The 22787-nt window shown below is 36.2% G+C and overlaps 1 protein-coding gene across 24 annotated transcripts in view; it reads left to right on the forward strand.

Moving 5' to 3' along the window:
- Nucleotides 1–22787, forward strand: part of RBBP8 (RB binding protein 8, endonuclease) — a 116858-nt gene that overhangs the window by 68393 nt on the left and 25678 nt on the right. For all 24 annotated transcript variants that reach the window (XM_035270730.3, XM_078347882.1, XM_078347873.1 and 21 more), the window contains 8 exons: nt 5720–5895; nt 8367–8471; nt 13051–13148; nt 14759–14871; nt 16627–17521; nt 17601–17727; nt 20197–20285; nt 21462–21576. In XM_035270730.3, the coding sequence (XP_035126621.2) occupies nt 5720–5895; nt 8367–8471; nt 13051–13148; nt 14759–14871; nt 16627–17521; nt 17601–17727; nt 20197–20285; nt 21462–21576 (1718 nt within the window). The remainder of the gene's footprint in view (nt 1–5719; nt 5896–8366; nt 8472–13050; nt 13149–14758; nt 14872–16626; nt 17522–17600; nt 17728–20196; nt 20286–21461; nt 21577–22787) is intronic.

Here is a 22787-nt window from a genome sequence, read left to right on the forward strand (position 1 = left end):
ACATGGGACACAGATCCACAATCTTTTACATATAATTCCAAACCCCAAAAAGTTATTTTTGAAATGTTATTCACCACCTAACCTCACTGGAATGGCAGAATGCTATCTATAGATTTTATCCCACTTCATGTGAGTATTCATATGTTTTGCTGTGAAAAATCAATGTGTTTGATTACAGGATGATGCTTCATATTTCACTGGAGCTAGTATGTAATTATGTATATATGTTCTGTATTATCTTTCATTTTTAAAAAAATTAGAATTTAGAATCCCATCTGGTTCCAAGGATTTCAGATAAGTGATTGTTGCCCTACATTAATTTATATGAAGTGATTATGTATATACATAGCTTATGGTATTTTGAACACATCAGCCTTGATCTTTATGAGTACCAAAACGATGAGATACCAGGTGTGTAGAAGTAGAAACCAACGTGTATAAATTATGTTGAAACTATTTCATGTCATTTGCTTGGTAGAAACGTGAATTCTAATTAGTTTAGAATTAATTTTTAGCATTCTCAAACATACACATTTTCCTATTCAAGCTCATTGATATTTTAGAAAAGAAGGAAAGCCTAAAGTTTGAAATTACAGGAAAGAGTAATCATATAGATGAGCTCAAGACATATATTTTATTTAGGACATGCTTAGTCAGAAGAGTATAGGAGATGATCTGATTATGTCTTTTATTCTCTTCTAAAATTTCAGACAGTTGTGATTCTCATGAACTAACTTCGTTTGTAACTTGGTCTCAAACAAATTGCATTTACTTGGCAGCTTTTTCTTAAAGCAAATATCATCTTGTAAAGGCAACCTAGTTTTCTCTGACCACCTAAACCACTATCATACTATGCTATTTGGGCCTGCAATTCCCCTAAACTTTAGAAAAAATATTATTTGACCTATACTTCTGCTTGTTAAATGCAGTAACTCTAACTCTTCTGAGCTAGTTTTGATGTTACAGATGGCTTATATGGTAGAATGGTTATTAGTGACAACAAAATTATTCAGTAAAATTTTGCCATTATAAAGTTAAATATCTATATAAATAAGCTAGGTGTTGAGGTCATTACTCTCTTTGTTTAGGAAATAGATGTGATGGGTCAGTGAAAATCAAAGGAGTCTATAACATAAGAATTCAAAGGACTGTAGAATTTGGTTTCATTCAACCCTCTTCTAAATTGAATTCCTTATACAACTTCTTTAACAAATAGCTATTGTTTGATCATGTCTAGTAGAAGTTTACTGTTTCCCAAGCCTATTTCAATTTAGTGAGACAAAATTATTAGAAAATTCTTTCTTAGTTTGTATAGAAATTGCACTGCTTATAAGTTACATTTCTTGATTCTGACTTTGCCTTCCGGGACCATCTTAAGTCTATTCTCCTTTGCTATTTGACAACTCTTTTGATACATGAAGACAGCTATCATGGCCCTCCTGAATCTTGTTTTCTCTAGAGTAAATATCCTCTGTTCATTTATGTGGCATTACTTCAACTCTTCAAACTGCGAATTTTAAAAAATGTTTTAGTTTGTCAATACCTGAATTGAGAATTAAATATTCTAGAGATAGCATGATCAGTGGAGCAGTACTGCCACCTCCCCTACGATGGCTATAACATTACTTTAAGTTTAAATTATGTTTTTAACTGGAAATATAAGTTCTTCAGAGAAGAAAAAGAAAAAAGCTGAATATTTAAAACTTTTTTGCAGAGTCATGAAGGGAAATCCCAGATCCATAATTATAGGTCTTTGGGGAAGAAACCAACTAAAACAATTTTGGCAGGAATTTAAGAGGGAGCAGGGGTCCACAAATCAAACAGCTCAAGCCATCAGAAGGAAAAGTGAAAGGAGGACAAGTGCGTGTAATTATTTTAACCAAAAGCTGTGCTGTGTCAACTCTTTTTTTTTTTTTTTTTCCCCCAGAAAATCAGACTAATGTTTTAAAGAATGAACTTGTTTAACGTATGGAGTTTTGTTTTTCCTCTTATGACAAAGGAAGACAAAGCCGACACTCCTTTACTTAGTTTAGGAACCTCTAGTTAGAACTAGTTTTGTTTTTTTGTTTTTTCCTTTTATGATCCCAGCTACTTCTACATTGACTCTGCCAGGAAATCAATTTCTTCTTGTGACTCATTCATGTTTCAGGTTGAATTTTTATGACTAATAGGCAAGCAGGCTGTGACGTGATTAGTTAAAGCCAAGTCAGATAGATTTCACACTCCATTAATTTACAAGCCTTTGTCATATGACTTTAACTTACTGTTTTTCCAGAATAAGTGTAGAATTACAGGAAGAGATTAAAAATTAGATATTAGATCTATTGCACAGAATGGTGATTTAATAAATAATGATTGTATATTTCAAAATTGCCAAGTAGATTTTAAATGTTTTTACTATTAAAAAAAAAAGATATGTGAAGTGATATAACTAGCTTGATCTAATCATTCTACAGTGTAAAGATGTATCAAAAAATGTTGTGAACCCAGTAAGTAGTTACAATTATTTGTCAATTAAAAACAAAATTTGGCTGGGTACAGTGGCTCATGCAAAGGGCTGGTAATCCCAGCACTTTGGGAGGCCAAGATAGGCAGATCACTTAAGGTCAGGAGTTCAAGACCAGCCTAGGCAACATGGTAAAGTCCCGTCTCCATTAAAAATACAAAAATTAGCCAGGTGTGGTGGCACGAGAACCTGTAGTCCCAGCTACTCAAGGAGGCTGAGGCACAGGAATCGCTTGAACCTGGGAGGCAGAGGTTGCAGTGAGCCGAGATCGTACCACTGCACTCCAGCCTAGACCACAGAACAAGACTCTGTCTCAAATACATAAAAATAAAATTTTAAATAATTAGGTATTTGCTCTAAAGATCATTTCTTGGTATAAAATGTAGGATTAAAGGCCGCAAATAATATTGATATCATTCAGGAAATTAAAGTGTAAATCTTTGTTGCGAAAAATTAATCTTTGTCTTCCAATTAATGCTTCTTAAAAGTCTCTGTTGGTCATAGTTTGTATAGTTCTTACTATATAACTTTTTATTTGGAAGTACTATTGCAGGTGGATGTGAGTCTAATAGGACAGACTGATTTGATCATGTAAAGCCTAGATGTCTGACAGACTGGTAACAATTGGTTGGCAAATAAGGTCAGTTGTGGTTTGACATTGGAAAGTCGGTTAACTTTATTTTTACTCAATATTCACAATTCTATTCAAACCAAATCTTTCAGTACCATTGGTCCTGAATTGAGTTAGGCAAGAACATATGCCTAGATCCACACAAATTGATTCTCTTGTGGAATCTGGGAATGTCTCGTATTCACTCAACAAATGTTTTTGCCATACCTACTATATGTCTACTGTGGTAGGCTCTTGTGATTTATCAGTGAACCAAAGATCCTATCCTCTTAGAACTTACCTTCTAACAGGTTAGCAATAGATATAATAAATAAATTGCAGCTGGGCGTCATGGTTCACACCTGTAATCCCAGCTCTTTAGGAGGCCGAGGTAGGCAGATCACTTGAGGTCAGGAGTTTGAGACCCGCCTGGCCAACATAGTGAATTGTCTCTACTAAAAATACAAAAATTAGCCAGGCATGTTGTCATGTGCCCATAATCCCAGCTACTCGGGAGGCTGAGACAGAAGAATCACTTGAACCCGAGAGGCGGAGGTTGCAGTGAGCCGAGATCGTATCACTGCACCCCAGCCTGGGCAATAGAGTGAGACTCAGCCTCAAAAACAAAATCTAAATAAATAAAAATGAATAAGTTGCATACTATGTTAGAAAGTAGTAAATGCTGTGGATAAAGTTTATAGAGCAGAATAACAGACCAGGTGTGTGAAGGGAGGTTGCAATTTTAAACAATAAAATTACAGCAGACTTGAAGGAGATTAGAGAGATAATTAGGTATGTAGATATCTGGGGATGAACATTCAAAGCAGATGGAATAACTGGAGCAAAGTATGTAAAGTGGGAGTATGCTTGGTATGTTTGGGGAACCTTAAGGAAGAGAGTGTGGCAGGTGTAGAAGAATATAATAGGAAAAAAGGTCAGAGAGGAAATGTGGGAGGGACACCGTCAAGTCATGTAGGATCCTCATAGATCAAAGTACTTTGACTTGTGTTCTCAGTGAAATGAACAGATGTGACAGGGTCTTAATGAGATTTAATTGATAAGTCTTTCTGATTTGGCGTTTTTTTTGTTTGTTTTTTTGTTTTTTTTGAAGACAGGGTCTCACTCTGTTGCCCAGGTTGTAGTGGTGTGGCATGATTATAGCTCACTGCAGCCTCGACCTCCTGGGCTCAAGCAACCCTCCCACCTCAGCCTCCCAAGTAGCTGAGACTACAGGCGTGTGCCACCACACTCAACAAATTTTTTATTTTTTATTTTTTGGTAGCAATAGGATTTTGCCTGGGCCTCCCAAAGTGCTGGAATTGCAGGTGTGAGCCACTGTGCCTGGCTGATATATGTCTTAGTAGGACTCTTGTGACTGCTGTTGAGAGTAGACTGCAGGGGCCTAGATAAAAGTAGTAACAGAAATTCAAATTTTGAAGCCTTCTTGTAGACTATGGGTAACACATTTGGTTAACAGTAGGGCCTCTAGGGTCTGACTGCTGAGATTTAAATCCTGACTGCTACTTACCATCTTAGTAAATGACTTCTATATCTTAATTTCCTCATTTGTAAAATGAAAGTAATAATACCTCATAGAGTTGTGATGATTAAACTGATCATTTAAATAGTGCCAGGCAAGGGCGCGGTGGCTCAAGCCTGTAATCCCAGCACTTTGGGAGGCCGAGGCGGGTGGGTCACAAGGTCAAGAGATCAAGACCATCCTGGTCAACATGGTGAAACCCCATCTCTACTAAAAATACAAAAAATTAGCTGGGCATGGTGGCGCGTGCCTGTAATCCCAGCTACTCGGGAGGCTGAGGCAGGAGAATTGCCTGAACCCAGGAGGTGGAGGTTGCGGTGAGCCAAGATCGTGCCATTGCACTCCAGCCTGGGTAACAAGAGTGAAACTCCGTCTCAACAAAAAAAAAATAGTGCCAGGCAATGTAAACATACAACAAATGTTGATTATTATCAGTGTTAGTGTTCTCATCCTATATTTGTCAAGCATGCTAATTCTACTACCACCATGTTTAACATTGGTTCCTTTCCATATGTACTTACAATATTCTAGTTCAGACCACAGACAGAACATCTTGCCTGGACTATTATAGCCACTGTCTAAGTAGTTTCCTGGCCTCCTGTCCTTCTGTCCTAATGTGGCATAATGCTGTTAGATTGTCACATTATATCCACGATTTAAAACTTTAATTTCTTTCCTTTTGCTCTCTACATTATGTACACACTTAGCTCATGGCTCTCCTTCGTATAATTCCAGCTTTCCCTTCTCCAACATAAGTACGCTGTACGATATGCCTTTCCTCAAACTGTGGATCCTCTGCTGATCTTGTCTGCAATTTGAAATACTTTAAATTTCACCTGAAGTGCCACTGACTACACTTTCTACTTCACTTTTCACAGTAGTATTCCCCACTGGGTACTGTAATCATTTGTGTACTTCTCTAATCCTTAGGTTTGGAACATTAGATGCAAGGAATTACATCCCTTAGAGCTTCATGGTTGTGTTCTGCTATAACTCCGTGCCATGTAGTAAATGTTTTAATATTTATTTAATTGATTTGCTTTCCATTGTCATTCTTCTCTAGGAATAATCAACAGCATCAAGCAGCTGAGCTTGAATGTGAGGAAGACGTTATTCCAGATTCACCGATTACAGCCTTCTCATTTTCTGGCGTTAACCGGCTGCGAAGAAAGGAGAACCCCCATGTCCGATACACAGAACAAACACATACTAAACTGGAGCACTCTGTGTGTGCAAATGGTAAGAGTTGGAGTTGTATTTTAGTTCTCTGGTTTTGTAAACCATTGCTCATCTACTGGTTTTTATGTTATTCAATCTGGTGGAAAGAAAATAGTCACTGTTCTGGTATCACGTGGTACAACTATGAGTTCGACTACTATTAGTAAAGTGACTGAGAAGGTATTTTCTGCCTATGTTATGTATAGATACGTGTTGTCTATATGACATGTAAATATGCCATATTTTATAAACATAGTAAATAATTTCTTTTTCTTTTAAAAATAATCCTATATGTATATATCCAAGTGGGATAGAAGGAAAAAGGAAAGGAACTTAACGTTAATTTACCTGCTATGTATCTGGTATTATGCTGAGTGATTTGCATATATTATTGCTGTGTTTTAATTCTCATAACAGGTGTGTGAGATAACTATCAGCTCCTTTGTTTTATAGATGAGGAAAGATATGTTTAGAAAGGTTAACTAACTCACTGAAGGTCAACTTGTAGATGAGTCAGAATTGAAACAGATCTTCCTAGGTCTGAACTTTCCTACTCTACAGGTCTTTGCCCATGGGTACTCCTGCCATTGGAGCTTTCTATAACTGGCTATTTTTATTTGTTATAATTTGTGGGAGTTAATGGTAATCAAGAAATGGTGGGTTTTTGTTTTTTGCGGGGGACAGAGTCTCGCTCTGTTGCCCAATCTAAAGTGCAGTGGCGTGATGTTGGCTCACTGCAACCTCCGGCCCCGGGATCAAGGGATTCTCCTGCATCAGCCTCCTGAGTAGCTGGGATTACAGGCACGTGCCACCATGCTCTCCTAATTTTTGTATTTTTTTGGTAGAGATGGGGTTTCACCATGTTGGTCAAGCTGGTCTCGATCTCCTGACCTCATGATCCGCCCACCTCGGCCTCCCAAAGTGCTGGGATTACAGGCATGAGCCACCAGGCCTGGCAAGAAATAGTGTTATAATGTGTCTACTTTGTGGCTTTTCAGTGGCATGTTTCTAATTCCAGCCTAGTTTATAATTTCTGCTAAATGCTTTAAAACTGCATTTTACATAGTCCCAAAATTTATTATGTGCCATGATATGAGTATTCCTTTTAGTATTAATCTAAAGAAAACAGTAAAAACTTTAATTTTTAACCTAAACTATTTGCAGCAAGGAAAGCATGGGGGGTAGGGAATATATACATAGCTCTAGATATATTTGTTTAATGCAAATAAATTGTTGATAGTAAATATGCCTTTAAACAAATAAGCAGATCTTATTCTTAGATGTTGGAACATTGGCAGTTTTCCCCCATTTTATAAACATTTGTATCACCATCTAGTGGAAAACAAAAGAACTCTTAAAAATCCTACACTTAATTAGGAGCTAAGTTAAAATGTAAAATCATAGATCTAAAAGGAATATCCATTAACCTTTTAGTTTGCTGTCAGACAGGACATGAATCATTAAAGATAATCACTGCATAATTTAGATCAGATTTAAATCCACATATAAGAATATCTAGAAAACAATTTCATATTAGGAAAGTGTTTCATAACTAATACAAATGCTTCTGGTTTATTTCTTTGTATGAAAGCAGCATATAACTATTTAGAAATGTAATTAATTTGCTTTAATCTTGTTCTGATCATTTTTTGCTTGTAATCTGAAATTTGGTCTTAAGATGTACGATAACTTTGAGCCATACAAATGATTTTAAAATAATGTTAAACGCTTTAATGACTAGTTATTCCTGTTCTTTAACTTCCCTTGCTTGCTTATATTAAGGTTTATAATACTTTTTAGTATTATTCCCAAGTTATAAATAGTAAAACCATTTCACTGTACTTTGTCCTTATTTTGATTTTCTTTGAACTCAATCTTTAAATAGTGGAGTGATTTTAGATAAAGCATGCCTCAGAGTTTCCTTCCCAAAAATAAAAACTCTAAAACAAAGATCATGGAGATAAGTGATATAGTATACATTAGATTGATTGATCATTTGTTTATTGATTGAGTGAGTTGGGTCTAATCCTGTCATCCAGGGTGGAGTACAGTGGTGTGATCTGTAGCTTACTACAACCTGTAACTTACAGGCTCAAGAGATTCTCCTGCCTCAGCCTGCCAAGGTGCTAGGATTACAGGCATGAGCCACTGTGCCCACCAGGGTATACCTTTTAAATTAACCTGCTGATTTCTAACAAATACAAAAAGAAAAGTAACATTAAAATATTACTACTCTAGGCAATTTAGATCAGAAAAAGCTCTCTGTTCTAGTCCCCACTCTCCCAGTGTCTTAAACAGCTTTGTTTCTTAGTGAAATTAAAGGAGCTTACTTCTTAGCATATGGTAATTATGTCAATAAAGTAGTTCTTATAGTGGATTTAAATACAGATAAATACATAAAAATTTTTAATATGAATAAATAAAATAAATTTGATATACTTTCCATCATCATTGTTTATTATGTAATCTCTCTTCTTTTTTTCTCCCCTTAGAATTGAGAAAAGTTTCCAAGTCTTCAACTCATCCACAACATAATCCTAATGAAAATGAAATTCTAGTAGCTGACACTTATGATCAAAGTCAACCTCCAATGGCCAGTAAGCAAGATACTGAGATTACTTTACAAGTTTAAAATTGTGGTTATTGGTGGGTAACAGTGACCCACAGTCTAACTTAGACAATATTTTAAAGGTATTATTCATATACTTTTGTTTATATTACTAGTTTAATATCTTTCTCATATTAGAAAGTAATGCTATCCTATTATTCATATAAATATCCGTAATTATTAACATAAATTACTAATAATTTTAAGTAAAGAAGGCTTTACTGTGATTTACTCATTTGTTCAACAAATATTTAAGTGTCTATTGTATCCCAGACACTGAATAAAACAAAGCACTTGTCCTCATGGAGCTTATGATCAAGTTGAGGGAGAAATACATTGTCTGACATACATTTGTCAGACAAAAGCAAGTGCTCTGAAGACAAGTGAAGCAGGGTAAGAAAGGATATTAGAAAGACTCACTTGTAAAGTGATATTTGCATAGGGACTGAGGGAGGGAGGTGAGTCACATGGCAGTCTGGGAGAAGGGGACCCAGGCAGAGAGATTAGCAAGCCCAGAGGCCTTGCGGTGAAGATGGCATTTGGTTTGTTTGAGGAATATTAAGGAACCCTGTGTGGCTGAAGCAGAGTGAGTGAAGGGGAGATTGGTTTGGACAACAGGAAAAACAGAGTTACCATTTACTGAGATGGAAGAGACTAGGAGACATAGGTTTATAGGTTGGGGCGGGAGTGGGTAGAAATTAGAAGTTTGGTTTTGGGAATATTCTGTTTGAAATGCAAAATCAACATTTAGGTAGAGTTTGGATTTGTGAGTAGATGTGAGTTAGAGTTCAGATGAGAAGTTTAGGATGGAGACACATATGGAAGTTGTCAGCATGTAGAAGATGAGGTTACAAGCAAGTGAGTATAGATGAGGATGAGAAGAAGTCCAAGTACTGAGCCTTGGGAACTTCATAGTATAAAGCCATGATTTTCAACTTTTCATTTGTTGAAGGACCCCCACCCTAGCCTTTTTAGACATTTTTCCTCCCAGTCCTTTCCCCCCTGGAATTTCATTACTGCAGATATACTGTATATCTGTTTAGGTGATACGTGTATTCATGTATGTCTGTGCTTTATACATAAAAGAGTAAGGGGGGTTTTTTGTTTTGTTTTGTTTGTTTGTTTGTTGTTGTTTTGCTCCTCCGTGCCCCGAACCATTTTTCATTTTTCACTCCCTTAAGAGAAATACTGTAGCTGTTGAGGTTGTGAAAATGAGTAGGAACCAACAAAACAGAGAAGGAGCTAGGAAGACTAGAAGTGATGTCTTTTAAGCCAAGTGGAGAGATAATGAAGGAGTGGTCAACTGTGTTTAACAGTGCTAATAGGTCAAGTAAGATGAAGACTTCTTAGAATTGACCATGGGATTTGGTTGTGTGGAGAGCATTGAGTGTTAAACTAGTAACATGATAAAAGCCGTTAAGGTGAGGTGTTGATCATCTGAGATCTGTGTCATGTTCAGAGGAAACTAAGGGCAGAGAAAGTGGAAAGAGCACATACAAACAAGTCCTCCAAGATATTTTACAGTAAAGAGGAGGAGAGAACAGGACGGTGGCTAAAGAAGAACATGGGTCAAGGGAGGAGTTTTTCAATATGAAATATTATAGCATGATCAGCATATACTATGCTGATAGGATGATGAAGGAAAGAGGGGAAATTAAGAATTCTAGAGAAAGAGGGAACAATTGCAGCATCCTTAGAAGGGTCAGAGGAGATGAGATACAGAGCCCAGTTGGAAGGATTGGCCAAGGTTAATCATTTTTATTCATTTTATAATAGTGTAAAAGTTACATTCTGAAAGATACAAATCATTTTATATGAACATGTGTGTCTGTTTATCTGTCCGTGAATATGTGTGCATGTGCATGGAGGCTCAGGGTCCAGTAAAGGGTGCTGGGGATGTAACACTGAGTATGGCAGATCGTTGCTTCTCAGCTCTCTAGAGCCAATTCTCTTCTGCTGCTGCCAGGTCTTTGCTCCATCATTTGTTCTGTCTTATACAGTATCTGCAGTGTCTCTGCTAGCTTATTCTTCCCCATATACACATATATGTTATCTTCCATCTTTAAGAAATAACCCCCCTTTTAATCATCTCCACCTTTAGCTACAGCTTCTTTTCAGAGTTGAAAAAGTATTAATAGTCTATACTCAATATCTTACTTTCTTAATTCCCATTTACTCCAACTCACTGTCGTATGGATTCTACTCCCTCACCCCTACCTGTAAGAGAAGGAGAGAGCAAGAGAGAGGGAAGGAGGAAGGGAGGAGAGAGAAAAGTGCTAGAGGAGGCAGGTACAGGGGAAGGGAGGGAGCGAGACTTACTGGGATTGAAGAGAGGAGAATACATTCACATACCCTTTCTTTTATTATTATTATTATTATACTTTAAGTTCGGGGGCACATGTACAGATCGTGCAGGATTGTTACATAGGTATACACATGCCATGGTGGTTTGCTGCATCCATCCCCCCATCACCTACATTAGGTATTTCTACTAATGTTATCCCTCCCCAATTGCCCCACCCTCTGCTATCCCTCCCCAAACCCCCCCACCCCCAACAGGCCCCAGTGTGTGATGTTCCCCTCCCTGTGTCCATGTGTTCTCATTGTTCAACACCCACTTATGAGTGAGAACATGTTTGACTTTCTGTTCTTGTGTCAGTTTGCTGAGAATTCACATTCCCTTTCTTACGTATTCTTCTGCACTCATACATTTGAACTGCCTCTGACAGTTCATCAGTGTTGCTGTTCTCCAAAATATATGGTACTATGGCTGTTCTATTTCTGTCTCTCTTTTTTTTTTTTGAATCAGGGTCTCTCTCTGTCACCCAGGCTGGAGTGCAGTGGCACAAACAGCTCACTGCGCAGCCTCAACCTCCCAGGCTCAAGTGATCCTCCCATCTCAGCCCCTCAAGTAACTGAGACTACAGACACACACCACCATGTCTGGCTAATATTTGTATTTTCGTAGAAACAGTGTTTCACCATGTTGCTGAGGCTGGTCTCACTCTCCTAGGCTCAAATGATCAACCTGCTTTGGCCTCCCAAAGTGTTGAGATTACAGACGTGAGCCACTGCACCTGGCCTCACTATCTATCTCTTTCTGGAGGAATGTCACCTAGAGCCAGTAGTTTGCTCTAACTCATAGGCTAATAAATCCCAAACCTGAATCTCTGATCAAGACTTTTCTTTTGGATTCCTAATCAATGTATTTAGCTGCTGTTGTATATCTCTACAGGGACATCTTTCAACTTCAGCATGTCTGCAGTTGATACTTAACCTGTCAAACCAACTCTTCATCCTTGTATTTGCAGTCTCAGTGAATGACACTATGCATGCCTCTTTGGGTCATCCTAGATTTCTGCTTCATCTATTTTTTCTAAACAGCATCTAAGTCTTATTGATTCTGCCTCCTAAATATCTGTTTACGTATTCTTCTGCACTCATACTATACTAGTTTAGGCTACTAGTATCTCTCATCAAGATAACATGTTCTAGTAATCTAATTAGTCCTCTTGCCTATTAGTGATTGCTTGTTGCCTTATGAGTATGTCACAGCCACAAGTACCTTTTCAACCCACACATTGCATTTGTTTTATTTAAAACTCTTGGCTATCTCTTCATTGTCTACAGGATAAATTTGAAACTCCTTTGCATAATCTGACCCCTAACCATAACCTAACCAACCTAACTGGGTTTGTGTCCTACTCCCATCTTACGCAGTTTGACTTCTAGCAGTCAAACCACACATAGTTCCCTGAACAAACAATTTTGTTTCACTTATATAGACCCTTAATTATACCTAGAATTCTACTTTCTATTCCCAGTCCAGTTAACTTGCCATATTCTTCCTTCTCTCAGGAGTCAGCTTAGGCATCACTTGTAACCTTCCTTGATTTCCCAAGACAGATTTAAGAGTCCTTGCTCTATCTTTAAATCACCCCTTTTTTGTACCATTATTAAAATGTTTATCACATTCTATTGCAATTCTCTTTTTACCTTTCAACTATAGCCCATAAGCTCCTTGAGAACAAGAACTTTTTGTTTTCATCTAATGCTTAGCACAATACCTGGAACATAATAAGTGCTCCATAAATATTTGAGTTAAACCTTTATAAAATACTAGAACATAGGTGATTTATAAATATGTGTTAGCTTAAGACCTGAAAAATATGCAATGATGACAATCTCTCCTACAAAGTATGTTTTCATGAAAGATACTATAAATATAGTTTGATATTCATTTTATAACATGTCACAATAATTCCACTGTAAGTCCATTTTATGATTTATTTCCCAGTGGCAATAAGAAAAATTACCTACTGCATTCAGTTCATTTAGGAAAAACATAAAACTTGAAAAAATTTAGCAAGCATAGACCTATAACTTATTGCCATTTATGTTAAGTATTTTGGACCTTTTACACAGAATTTTAAAATGTGTCTAGTGCCATCTGATAAAGTGGTTCTTGAGCCTTTTCCTTCCTCTTTTGTCATTTTAATATATCTAGCTTCTACAGTTTTGTATAATTGGTTTTATTATTTTTTAAATGGTTTATTATTTATTCTTAGAAACACATGGAACAAGCAGCTATACCCCTGATAAGTCATCTTCTAATGTAGCTACAGTTGTTGCTGAAACACTTGGACTTGGTGTTCAGGAAGAATCTGTAAGTAATTGTTTAGTTTGGCAATAACATGAATTAATTTTGTGTCTTTTTAGGTCAGTTCTAAGAGAATTAAGCAAAATAATTATTTTATCTAAGGATCTTGGGTAAAGGCCTAAAACAAAACTTATGCTGTTAGAAAGGCCTATTTCTGTTTTCCAGCCCAGTAGTCTCAGAAATCTACAGTCTAGAATTCTTGGGATATGGGTTGAGTCAAAATTTAAGGGAGTAATTATGGCAAAAAGATTTAGTCAACTTTCTTCCCTTCCCCCTCTCTCATGCTCCCTCCTTGCCCTCATTCCATCTAAGAGAAGACCTACACCTTTAGGTTGATTTCAGAATTGTTGTTTTGTTTGTTTTATTTTTTAGAGATAGGGTCTCACTGTGTTGCCCACGCTGGAGTGCATTGGCTCTTCACAGGGCACTACAGCCTCGAACTCCTGGTCTCAAGTGATCCTCCCTCCTCAGCTTCCCAATTAACTGGGACTACAGATGTATACCATCATGCCCAGCTAATGTTTTTTTGTAGAGGTAGGGGTCTCACTATATTGCCCATACTGATCTCAAACACCTGGCCTCAAAAGATTCTCCTGCTTCAGCCTCTCAAAGTGTTTAGATTATAGATGTGAGTCACCACACCCAGCTGTACTCTTACTAAACTGTCTTCCTGTGGAATTTCTAAAAATTGAATTTGTTTTTCATTACATTAGGATTTTTTGTCCTTACTAGTTTTAAATTCATTCTTAAATGATAGTGGGTAGTTTTTAACCTTTGAAGTTTGAATGTACTTTATAGTTTCTAATTCCCTTTTACCCATAAACCCGGCAAGTCATAGCTTAGACACCAAATAGATCAAGGGAGCTGAAATCTAACGACTTGCTGCTCGGCATGTGATCCATGGGCCAACAACATCTGCATCACTTTTGAAGTTTGTTAGAGATGCAGGATCTCAGACCTACTGAACTTGCATTTTAACAAGATCTCCAGTTGACTTGTGTGCATGTTAAAGGTTGAGAAACTCTGTTCTCTAAAGGATTATTTTAAATTCGTCTCCTATCAGTGTGAATAATTATCTCTATTTCCTTCCCTGCATCTTAATGTTATTTTTTAGAATTGGAGTTTTATATGCAAGTAGTAGAATATACATATGTAAAATATTGATGCTTTTCCCTTTAAACTTAAAGTGTGCTTCATATTTTTTATTGTGGTGAAAGTAACATAAATTAATCATCTTGAAGTGTGCAAGTCAGTGACATTTAGTACATTAACATTATTATGCAATTATCACTTCTATCCAGTTCCAGAGCATTTTTATCACCTTCAAAGAAAACCTCATACCCATTAATCATGTATCCCCATTCTCCTCCCTTCGTCTTCCCACCTCCCACTTGACATCCTCTGGCAACTGCTTATCTGCTTTCTATCCCTATAGATTTACCTATTCTGAATATTTCATATAAATGGAATCATACATTATGTGGCCTTTGTCTGGCTTCTTTTACTTAGTATATTTTTGAGATTTATCTACATTGCAACATATATCAGTACTTTATCCCTTTTTAAGAAAGAACAAATTCTATTACATCAGTATGCTTCATATTTTACTCTTGAAGGAAACTCAAGGTCCCATGAGTCCCCTTGGTGATGAGCTCTACCACTGTCTGGAAGGAGATCACAAGAAACAGCCTTCTGAGGGAGCTACAAGAAATACGGAAGATAGTTTAAGGTAATTAGGAGCATGTTGGTAAAAACTTATATGCTATTGGTGAGATCCCATTACAATGAATTCCATATAATTAAACCATTTCTCTCCTTCAGCATATAGTTTTTCTGGTTATATAAATTTTTACTTTAAAAAATTGTCTCCCTAGTTTATGACCGATTGAGAGCTTTTTTGTGTTACAGTAGAAAGGTGGATATTATTTTTAGTTACTTTCCATGTTTCTATCAAGTAGTACTTGTTCCTTTAAAGACCCAGTCATCCCTTCGGGGTTTATATTTCCAAAAGCTAGATGTTGTACAAAATGCATCTAGAAGCTTGGATGCGCTTCCAAGATTGTGTTGCATCCCATTTTTACTAATTTCAGAATATCCATTAACTAATAATACAGCTATTCCATATCAGTGGGGGATGGTTATAGGACCCCCTCCCATGTGGGTACCAAAATCTGAAGATGCTCAAGTCCCTTACATAAAATGGCCATCATTATAGCATATAACCCATGCACATCCTCCTATATATTTTATTGTAACTTCCAGATTATTTATAACACCTAATACAGTGCCAACATATTAGTCCATTTGCAAAGATTCACCATAGTACTTGGTACATGGCAAACTCAAGTTTTGCCTTTTGGAATGCTGTGAAATTTAGGTTTTTTTACCCAAATTATTTTCTAGCCACATGGTTCAGTCTATAGATGCAGAACCCACAGATAAGGAAGACCTGTACCTGTATTTATGTAGCAATATGTTTTTTAAAAGAGCAAATTATTTTCTAGCCACATGATTGAATCTATAGATGCAGAACCCACAGATAAGGAGGGTCACCGTATCTGTATTTATTTAGCATTTTGCTTTTTAAAAGAGCTTTTGGTTTTTAGATATATATGCATCACAGTTAATCTGTCATCTTAGTAACTCATTAAAGTAAATTTTGTTATCCCCATTTTTTGGTTTATCTTAAAGATGACAGAAATGCAACTCCAAAAAAAAGTTAAATGTGTTGTTTAAGGCCACATAGCTATTAAGAGGTAGAGCCAGAGATCTTAACCAGCCCACATCTTCAAACTAAAAGTTACTGCTCTTTCTACAGGATTTTCTCTGCTAGAGACAGGCTGAGTCTTAATTTATGTTTAGTTCTGTAGTGTTAGAATTTTGTTTCTTGGAGTTACTCACGATAAAATGTCGAAACCAAAGAACTTAGGTGCTCAGTGGAATTTATTAAAATATGATTTTTTTTTTTTGAGACAGAGTCTTAGTCACCCAGGCTCAGCTCACTGCAACCTCTGCCTCCCAGGTTCAAGTGATTCTTATGGCTTAGCCACCCAAGTAGCTAGGATTAGTGGTGTGTGCCACCACACCTGGCTAATTTTTGTATTTTTGTTAGAGATGGGGTTCACCATGTTAGCCGGGCTGGTCTCAAACTTCTGGCCTCAAGTGGTCTGCACGCCTTGGCCTCCCAAAGTTCTGGGATTACATGCATGAGCCCCTGTGCCTGGCAAAAGATGATTTTTTTTTTTGTATGATGAAGTTATTTAAAGTACTTAGGAAAAATTTTTTTTAAAGTGCATATTACGATATTAAGAAATAGGTCCTATGTCATTTTCCTCTGCTTTTCCTCTTCTCTTTCGTCATCTAAATGAAGAGAAGCCAAAAGCTGTACCTTGTCTTAAATTTTAGTTAATCATTTACCTCTAATAGGAAGATAAGACCTTACTATTCATTCTGTATTAAAGAGTTGTTATCACTTTTTATTTAGATTTTCAGATTCTCCTTCAAAGACTCCTCCTCAAGAAGAATTGCCTACTCGAGTGTCATCTCCTGTATTTGGAGCTATCTCTAGTATGAAAAGTACTTTAGATTTGAATACAAGTTTGTCCCCTTCTCTTTTAGAAACTGGGGGAAAAAATCATGTGAAAACACTTCCTTTTAGCAACACTTTCATTTCTAGATTAGAAAAAACTAGATCAAAATCTGAAGATAGTGCCCTTTTCACACGTCATAGTCTTGGGTCTGAAGTAAACAAGATCATTAACCAGTCATCTTCTAATAAACAGATACTTATAAATAAAAATGTAAGTGAATCCACAGGTGAACAAGATAGGACTGATCACATTAAAGATTCTAACACTGATAAACATTTGGAGCCTCTGAAATCATTGGGAGGCCGAATATCCAAAAGGAAGAAAAGTGAGGAAGAAAGTGAACTTGAAGTAAACTGCCCCCAAGCTTCTTTTGATAAAGAAAATGCTTTCCCTTTTCCATTGGATAATCAGTTTTCCATGAATGGAGACTGTGTGATGGATAAACCTCTGGATCTGTCTGATCGATTTTCAGCTGTTCAGCGTCAAGAGAAAAGCCAAGGAAGTGAGACCTCTAAAACCAGATTTAGGCAAGTGACTCTTTATGAGGCTTTGAAGCCTATTCCAAAGGGTTTTTCCTCAAGCCGTAAGGCCTCAGGTAGCAACTGCACGTTGCCCAGAGATTCCCCAGATGAGCCCTGTTTACAGGAATGCATCATCCTTCAGCCCTTGAGTAAATTCTCTCCAGACAATAAACCAGCATTACAGATAAAAGAAGAAAATGCTGTCTTTAAAATTCCTCTACGTCCACGTGAAAGTTTGGAGACAGAGAATGTTTTAGAAGACATGAAGGTTTGTTGAATGTTCAAGGATTTTGATTAAGATGGTTGCTTGTGATTTTATTTAGAGCTGACAATTATTTCTGTTTTAGGGTGCTGGTTCTCATGAGCCAATAAAAATTAAGACCAGGTCAGTCCATGGAGGATGTGAACTTGCATCAGTGCTTCAGTTAAATCCATGTAGAATTGGTAAAATAAAATCTCTACAAAACAACCAAGGTGTGTACAACATAAACAGGATCTCCACTTTTTTAATGACTTTAAATTGAATGTCATTATTTACTTTTTTAAATAGATTGAATTTTTTTGGAAAAAAAAGTTTCTTCCTTCATGTGTCTGTATTTACAGGATGATTCTCTCTGACATCATTTTACCTGTGATTTTTCTGTCCTTGTGCTTTTTGAAAAAATGAATTGAGATCTTTTGATACCTACTTTTATATATGATTTTATAGATATACTTATTTTATATAGTTATTTCTTGTGTGGGTTTTTTTTTTTTTTGAGACAGAGTTTCACTCTTGTTGCCCAGGCTGGAGTGCAGTGGCTGGATCTCGAGTCACTGCAACCTCCGCCTTCCGGTTTCAAGCAATTCTTTTGCCTCAGCCTCCTGAGTAGCTGGGATTATAGGCCCCTGCCTGTAATTTTTGTGTTTCAGTACCCCACACCTGGCTAATTTTTGTATTTTAATACAGACGGGTTTCACCAGCTGGTCTTGAACTCCTGACCTCATGATCTGTCCATCTCAGCCTCCCAAAGTGCTGGGATTACAAACATGAACTACTGTGTCCAGACTGATTTCTTATTTTCTTTACAAAAGCTTTAACAAATTTAAACTGTACAGAATTTTAAAAAATAAAAATTAGAAAGGTCATTATCTAAACTTTGTTTTTCACCCCATAGGACATTTGTCATTTTTCTTTGCATATACATGTATATCTGTAAATATATGCATGTATACATTTATACAGGTTTTTAAACACCTTTAAAAACATTGTTTGCCCTAATATATGCATCTTTTCATAATTTTGCTATCTTTTATTAATATTATTATTATTTGAGACCGGGTCTCATTCTGTCACCCAGGCTGGAGTGCAGTAGCATAATCATGGCTCACTGCAGCCTTTACCTCGCAGGCTCAGGTGGATCCTCCCATCTCAGCCTCCTGGATAGCTGGGTCTATAAGTGCAAACCACCACACCCAGCTAAATTTTTTTTATTTTTGAAGAGAGAGGGTTTCACTCTGTTGTGCAGGTTGCTCTTGAACTACTGGACTCAAGCCATCTGCCTGCCTTGTCATCCTAAAGTGCTGGGATTACAGGCATGAACCAGCCATGCCCAGCCTATCTTTAAGAAAGGAATTCTTTTTTTTTTTTCAGCCACCAAACATTTCTATAGTTCAAGTGTAGTATTTTTTCTTATATTCTTCATTGACAAGTTATTCTTTTATTCTGGGTTTATTTTCCCTTTTTCCTGAAGCACAGTCATTAGTTGTTTTTCCAGAGAGTGTTTTAGTCTCTATATGAAAACATTTTTTCACTCTCATTCATGATTTTTTTTAGCTTTTTAAATATTTTTTCATGGTTGCCCTAGGGATTACAGTACACCTACGTAGGCTTTAACAGTCTGCTTGGAGTTAATGTTGTACCACTTCCTGTTCTATAACTACACTTTATGTGTTGCCGTGTGTTATATCTAAATATATTGAAAACCCCAACAAACGTTTTAGTTTTTAATTTAAAATTATTTTTAATTGAAATATAAATCACATACCATAAAAATCAGCCATTAAAATGTTCAATTCAGTGGTTTTGGTATACCCACAAAGTTGTACAACCATCACTATAGTCTAGGCTTAGAACATTTTCATCACTTTCCTTCCCATATGCCCTCTGCAGTCCTAGGCACCATGAATCTACTTTCTCTTTCTCTAGATTTGCCTATTCTGGAGTTTTCATATAAATTGAGTCATTTAATATATGCTCTTTTGTTACTTACTTCTTTCACTTGGCATAATGTTTTCAGTTATCTGTGTTAAAGCATATATTAATATTTTATTTCTTTTTATTAACATTTTTATTGTATAAGTATGCCGTATTTTAGGCATTTATTAGTTGACATTTAAGTTGTCACTTTTTTGCTATTATGAATAATGCTGCTATGAACATAATATACAGGTTTTTGTGTGGATGTATGTTTTCGTTTTTCTTGGATTATATATAGGAGTGGAATTGTTGGATCATATGCCAGCTCTACATTTTACCTTTTGAAGGACTGCCTATATTCCAAAGCAGCTACACTGTTTCACATTCTCAGCAGTATGTGAGGGTTCAAGTATCTCCACATCCTCACTAACACTTGTTATATCTTTTTGATTTTTGCCTTCTCATTGTGGTTTTGGTTTGTATTTCCTTGATGGCTAATGATGTTGAGCATCTTTTCATGTTTGGTGGCCATTTGTATATCTTCTTTGGAGAACTGTCTATTTAGAGCCTTTGCCCATTTTTAATTGGAATATTTGTCTTTTTATTATTGAGCTGTAAGCGTTCTTTATATATCTTAGATATAAGTCCTTTACCAGACATATGATTTGCAAAAAGTTTCTATTCTTTAGGTCCCATAATATTTTAAAGAGATGAGAATTTTTGAAATCAGTTTTTTAATTGCATATTCTTTCCCCTTACCTAAGATGTATCCTTTGAAAATATCCAGTGGAGTATAGATCCGGGAGCAGACCTTTCTCAGTATAAAATGGATGTTACTGTAATAGATACAAAGGTAAGTAAAAAAGTAAAACCAAAACTCATTTGACTCTTATTCTAATGAGTTGTTAGTCAGCCTCCTCCCCTGACTCACTCTATCACCTTAAGATAATCGGATACCTCTTAAAATCTACATTTATTTATGCAGAAAATTAAAAAATAAAAATGCTTATTCTTCTAACTTTATGGTATTTTTTGAAGAGTAATAATACTTTCTGAGTTTAAAGTCCTTTGCTAAAAAACATTAATATAGTTTTTAAAAGAATACAATGGCCAGGCGTGGTGGCTCACGCATATAATCCCAACACTCTGGGAGTTTGAAGAGAGAGAATCACTTGAAGCCAGGAATTCGAGACCAGCCTGGGAAACATAGCAAGGCCCTATCTACAGAAAATTTCAAAATTAGCTGGATGTGGTGGTGTATACCTGTAGTCCTAGCTACTTGGGAGGCTGAGGTTGGGAGGATCCCTTGAACCCAGGAATTTGAGGCTGTGGTGAGCTATGATCACACCACTGCACATCCAGCCTAGGCAACCAGAGCAAGACCCTGTCTCATAAATAAATAAGAATAATGTAAAATGCTACATATCTTAAATAATTTTATTTTTCATTAAAATAATTCATCGTCTTCATTAGCTTTAAAATCATGTACCATAAAATGTATTTTTCAAGTTGACTATTTTTTAAAATACTGTATTTTTTTTTTAATTAAAATTCATAGTGGAAATAGTTTTTGCCTTGTATTTAGGTTCTGTATAGTTTCAGAAGTTCCTTTTCACTTGGCAGCATATAATAAGAAAGATTTAACATTCACTGAGTAATATATGCCTATCAAGAAATTAAATTAAATTTTTGAAATTGTTCTCAGTGTACATTGATATTCATTACTATGAGGCAGTTTGGAAAAGAAAGGCAGGAAAAGTTAAGGGTATTCAGTGGTAAATAATTCTCCCTTTCTTTAGCAGCAGTCCTTCTTTTCCTGGGCTTGATTATATTGAAGCTAAAATGTTTTATAAGCAGTAAAATCTAAATCTTTATCTTTTCGTAAAGTATAAAAGTAAATATAGCTTAATGCTTAAAAGTGGTAAAATATATGTTATATATATTTTACCAAAATGTTTTATAAAAATTAAATATAAGGCCATAAAGGAATAATTGTTAAAAAAAATTTTATTTTAAAATATTTATTCAGGATGACAGTCAGTCAAAATTAGGAGGAGAGACAGTGGACACGGACTGTACGTTGGTTAGTGAAACCGTTCTTTTAAAAATGAAGAAGCAAGAGCAGAAGGGAGAAAAAAGTTCAAGTAAGATTTGTTTTTGTTTTTGCTTTTTATTTTAATAAAAACATTGAAGTTCGTAGTTGTATTGATTGCACTGATGAGCTCAAGTGACCTCTTCATCATAAACCAGGTTTTTTCCTGCTCTGTTAATTTTATGTTCCTCTTAGGAAAGCTCAGTTTCAGTATGTCAGAAAAAAAGATACATATTTAACCAAAATAATTTCATTTCAGAAAAGATTCATATGGCTTTCAGGGGTTTGCAAATGGCAACCAGCTACCAGTCTTATAAATAAAGTTCTACCAGAGCATAGCCTTGTTCATTTCTTTATATATTGCCCATGGTCGTTTGTTCCATACAGCTACAGAGTTGAGTAGTTGGTGCAGAGACCTCATAGCCCCACAAGGCTGAAATATTTTCTGACCCTTTAAGAAAAAGTTTGCTGATCCCTGGTTTAGACAATTTTTTATAAATGGTGTAACAGCAAGTCTTGAGTCCTGTGTTAGAATTAATGTTTTCTAAAGCAATTTGATGAGGAAAGAAAGGAGAATTCTACTGAGAAGTGTTAGTACAGATTTACAGATTAACATTCAGAATCATAGTGTATATGCTGACTTAATCTGCCATATTCCGCCTCTCCTGATAAGGTAATTTGGCCAAATTAGTGATCTACAGCCCTTTACAGTGAGAAATGATTAATTCTTCACCTAAAGTCTTGATTTTTCCAGAACAAATGAGAACAATAGGAGAATTTTGGTTAACACTACCTTAGCAGCATTCCTAACTGTAGAGGCACATGACATGAGAACAGCTAGACTGGAAACAGTTGTCATTTATTACCCTTATGTAGTAAAGGGTGAGGGCCTCACATGGGGAAGCAGTGCTAAAAGCAGAGCATTTCCCAGTGATCATCGTTAGAAGCCAAGTACATTGAGGGTGGGTGTGCATTCCTTATCTTCTGGTGAATTTTCTGTAGTCTACCTCCTCAAAGCAAAAAATAAAGTAGTCTTGCCCTGGCTTCTTTTGAATCAGCTTGTCTGTTGCTGCCTTAAATGCAGTAAATGAAAGAAAATTTTAGTAGTTTTTGCCTTAATTATTTGTTCTTTAATGATAAATAACAGACCATATGATGAAGCAGATGGTTGTCTAGGTAGAGAAGCCAATACCTATTAAAAGAAAAAACCTTCACTGTCGCTTATTGTCATTTTATGGTTTGTATGACACTAAATAACTTGTC

Source organism: Callithrix jacchus, chromosome 13 (assembly GCF_049354715.1).
Source record: "Callithrix jacchus isolate 240 chromosome 13, calJac240_pri, whole genome shotgun sequence".
NCBI lineage: Eukaryota > Metazoa > Chordata > Mammalia > Primates > Cebidae > Callithrix > Callithrix jacchus.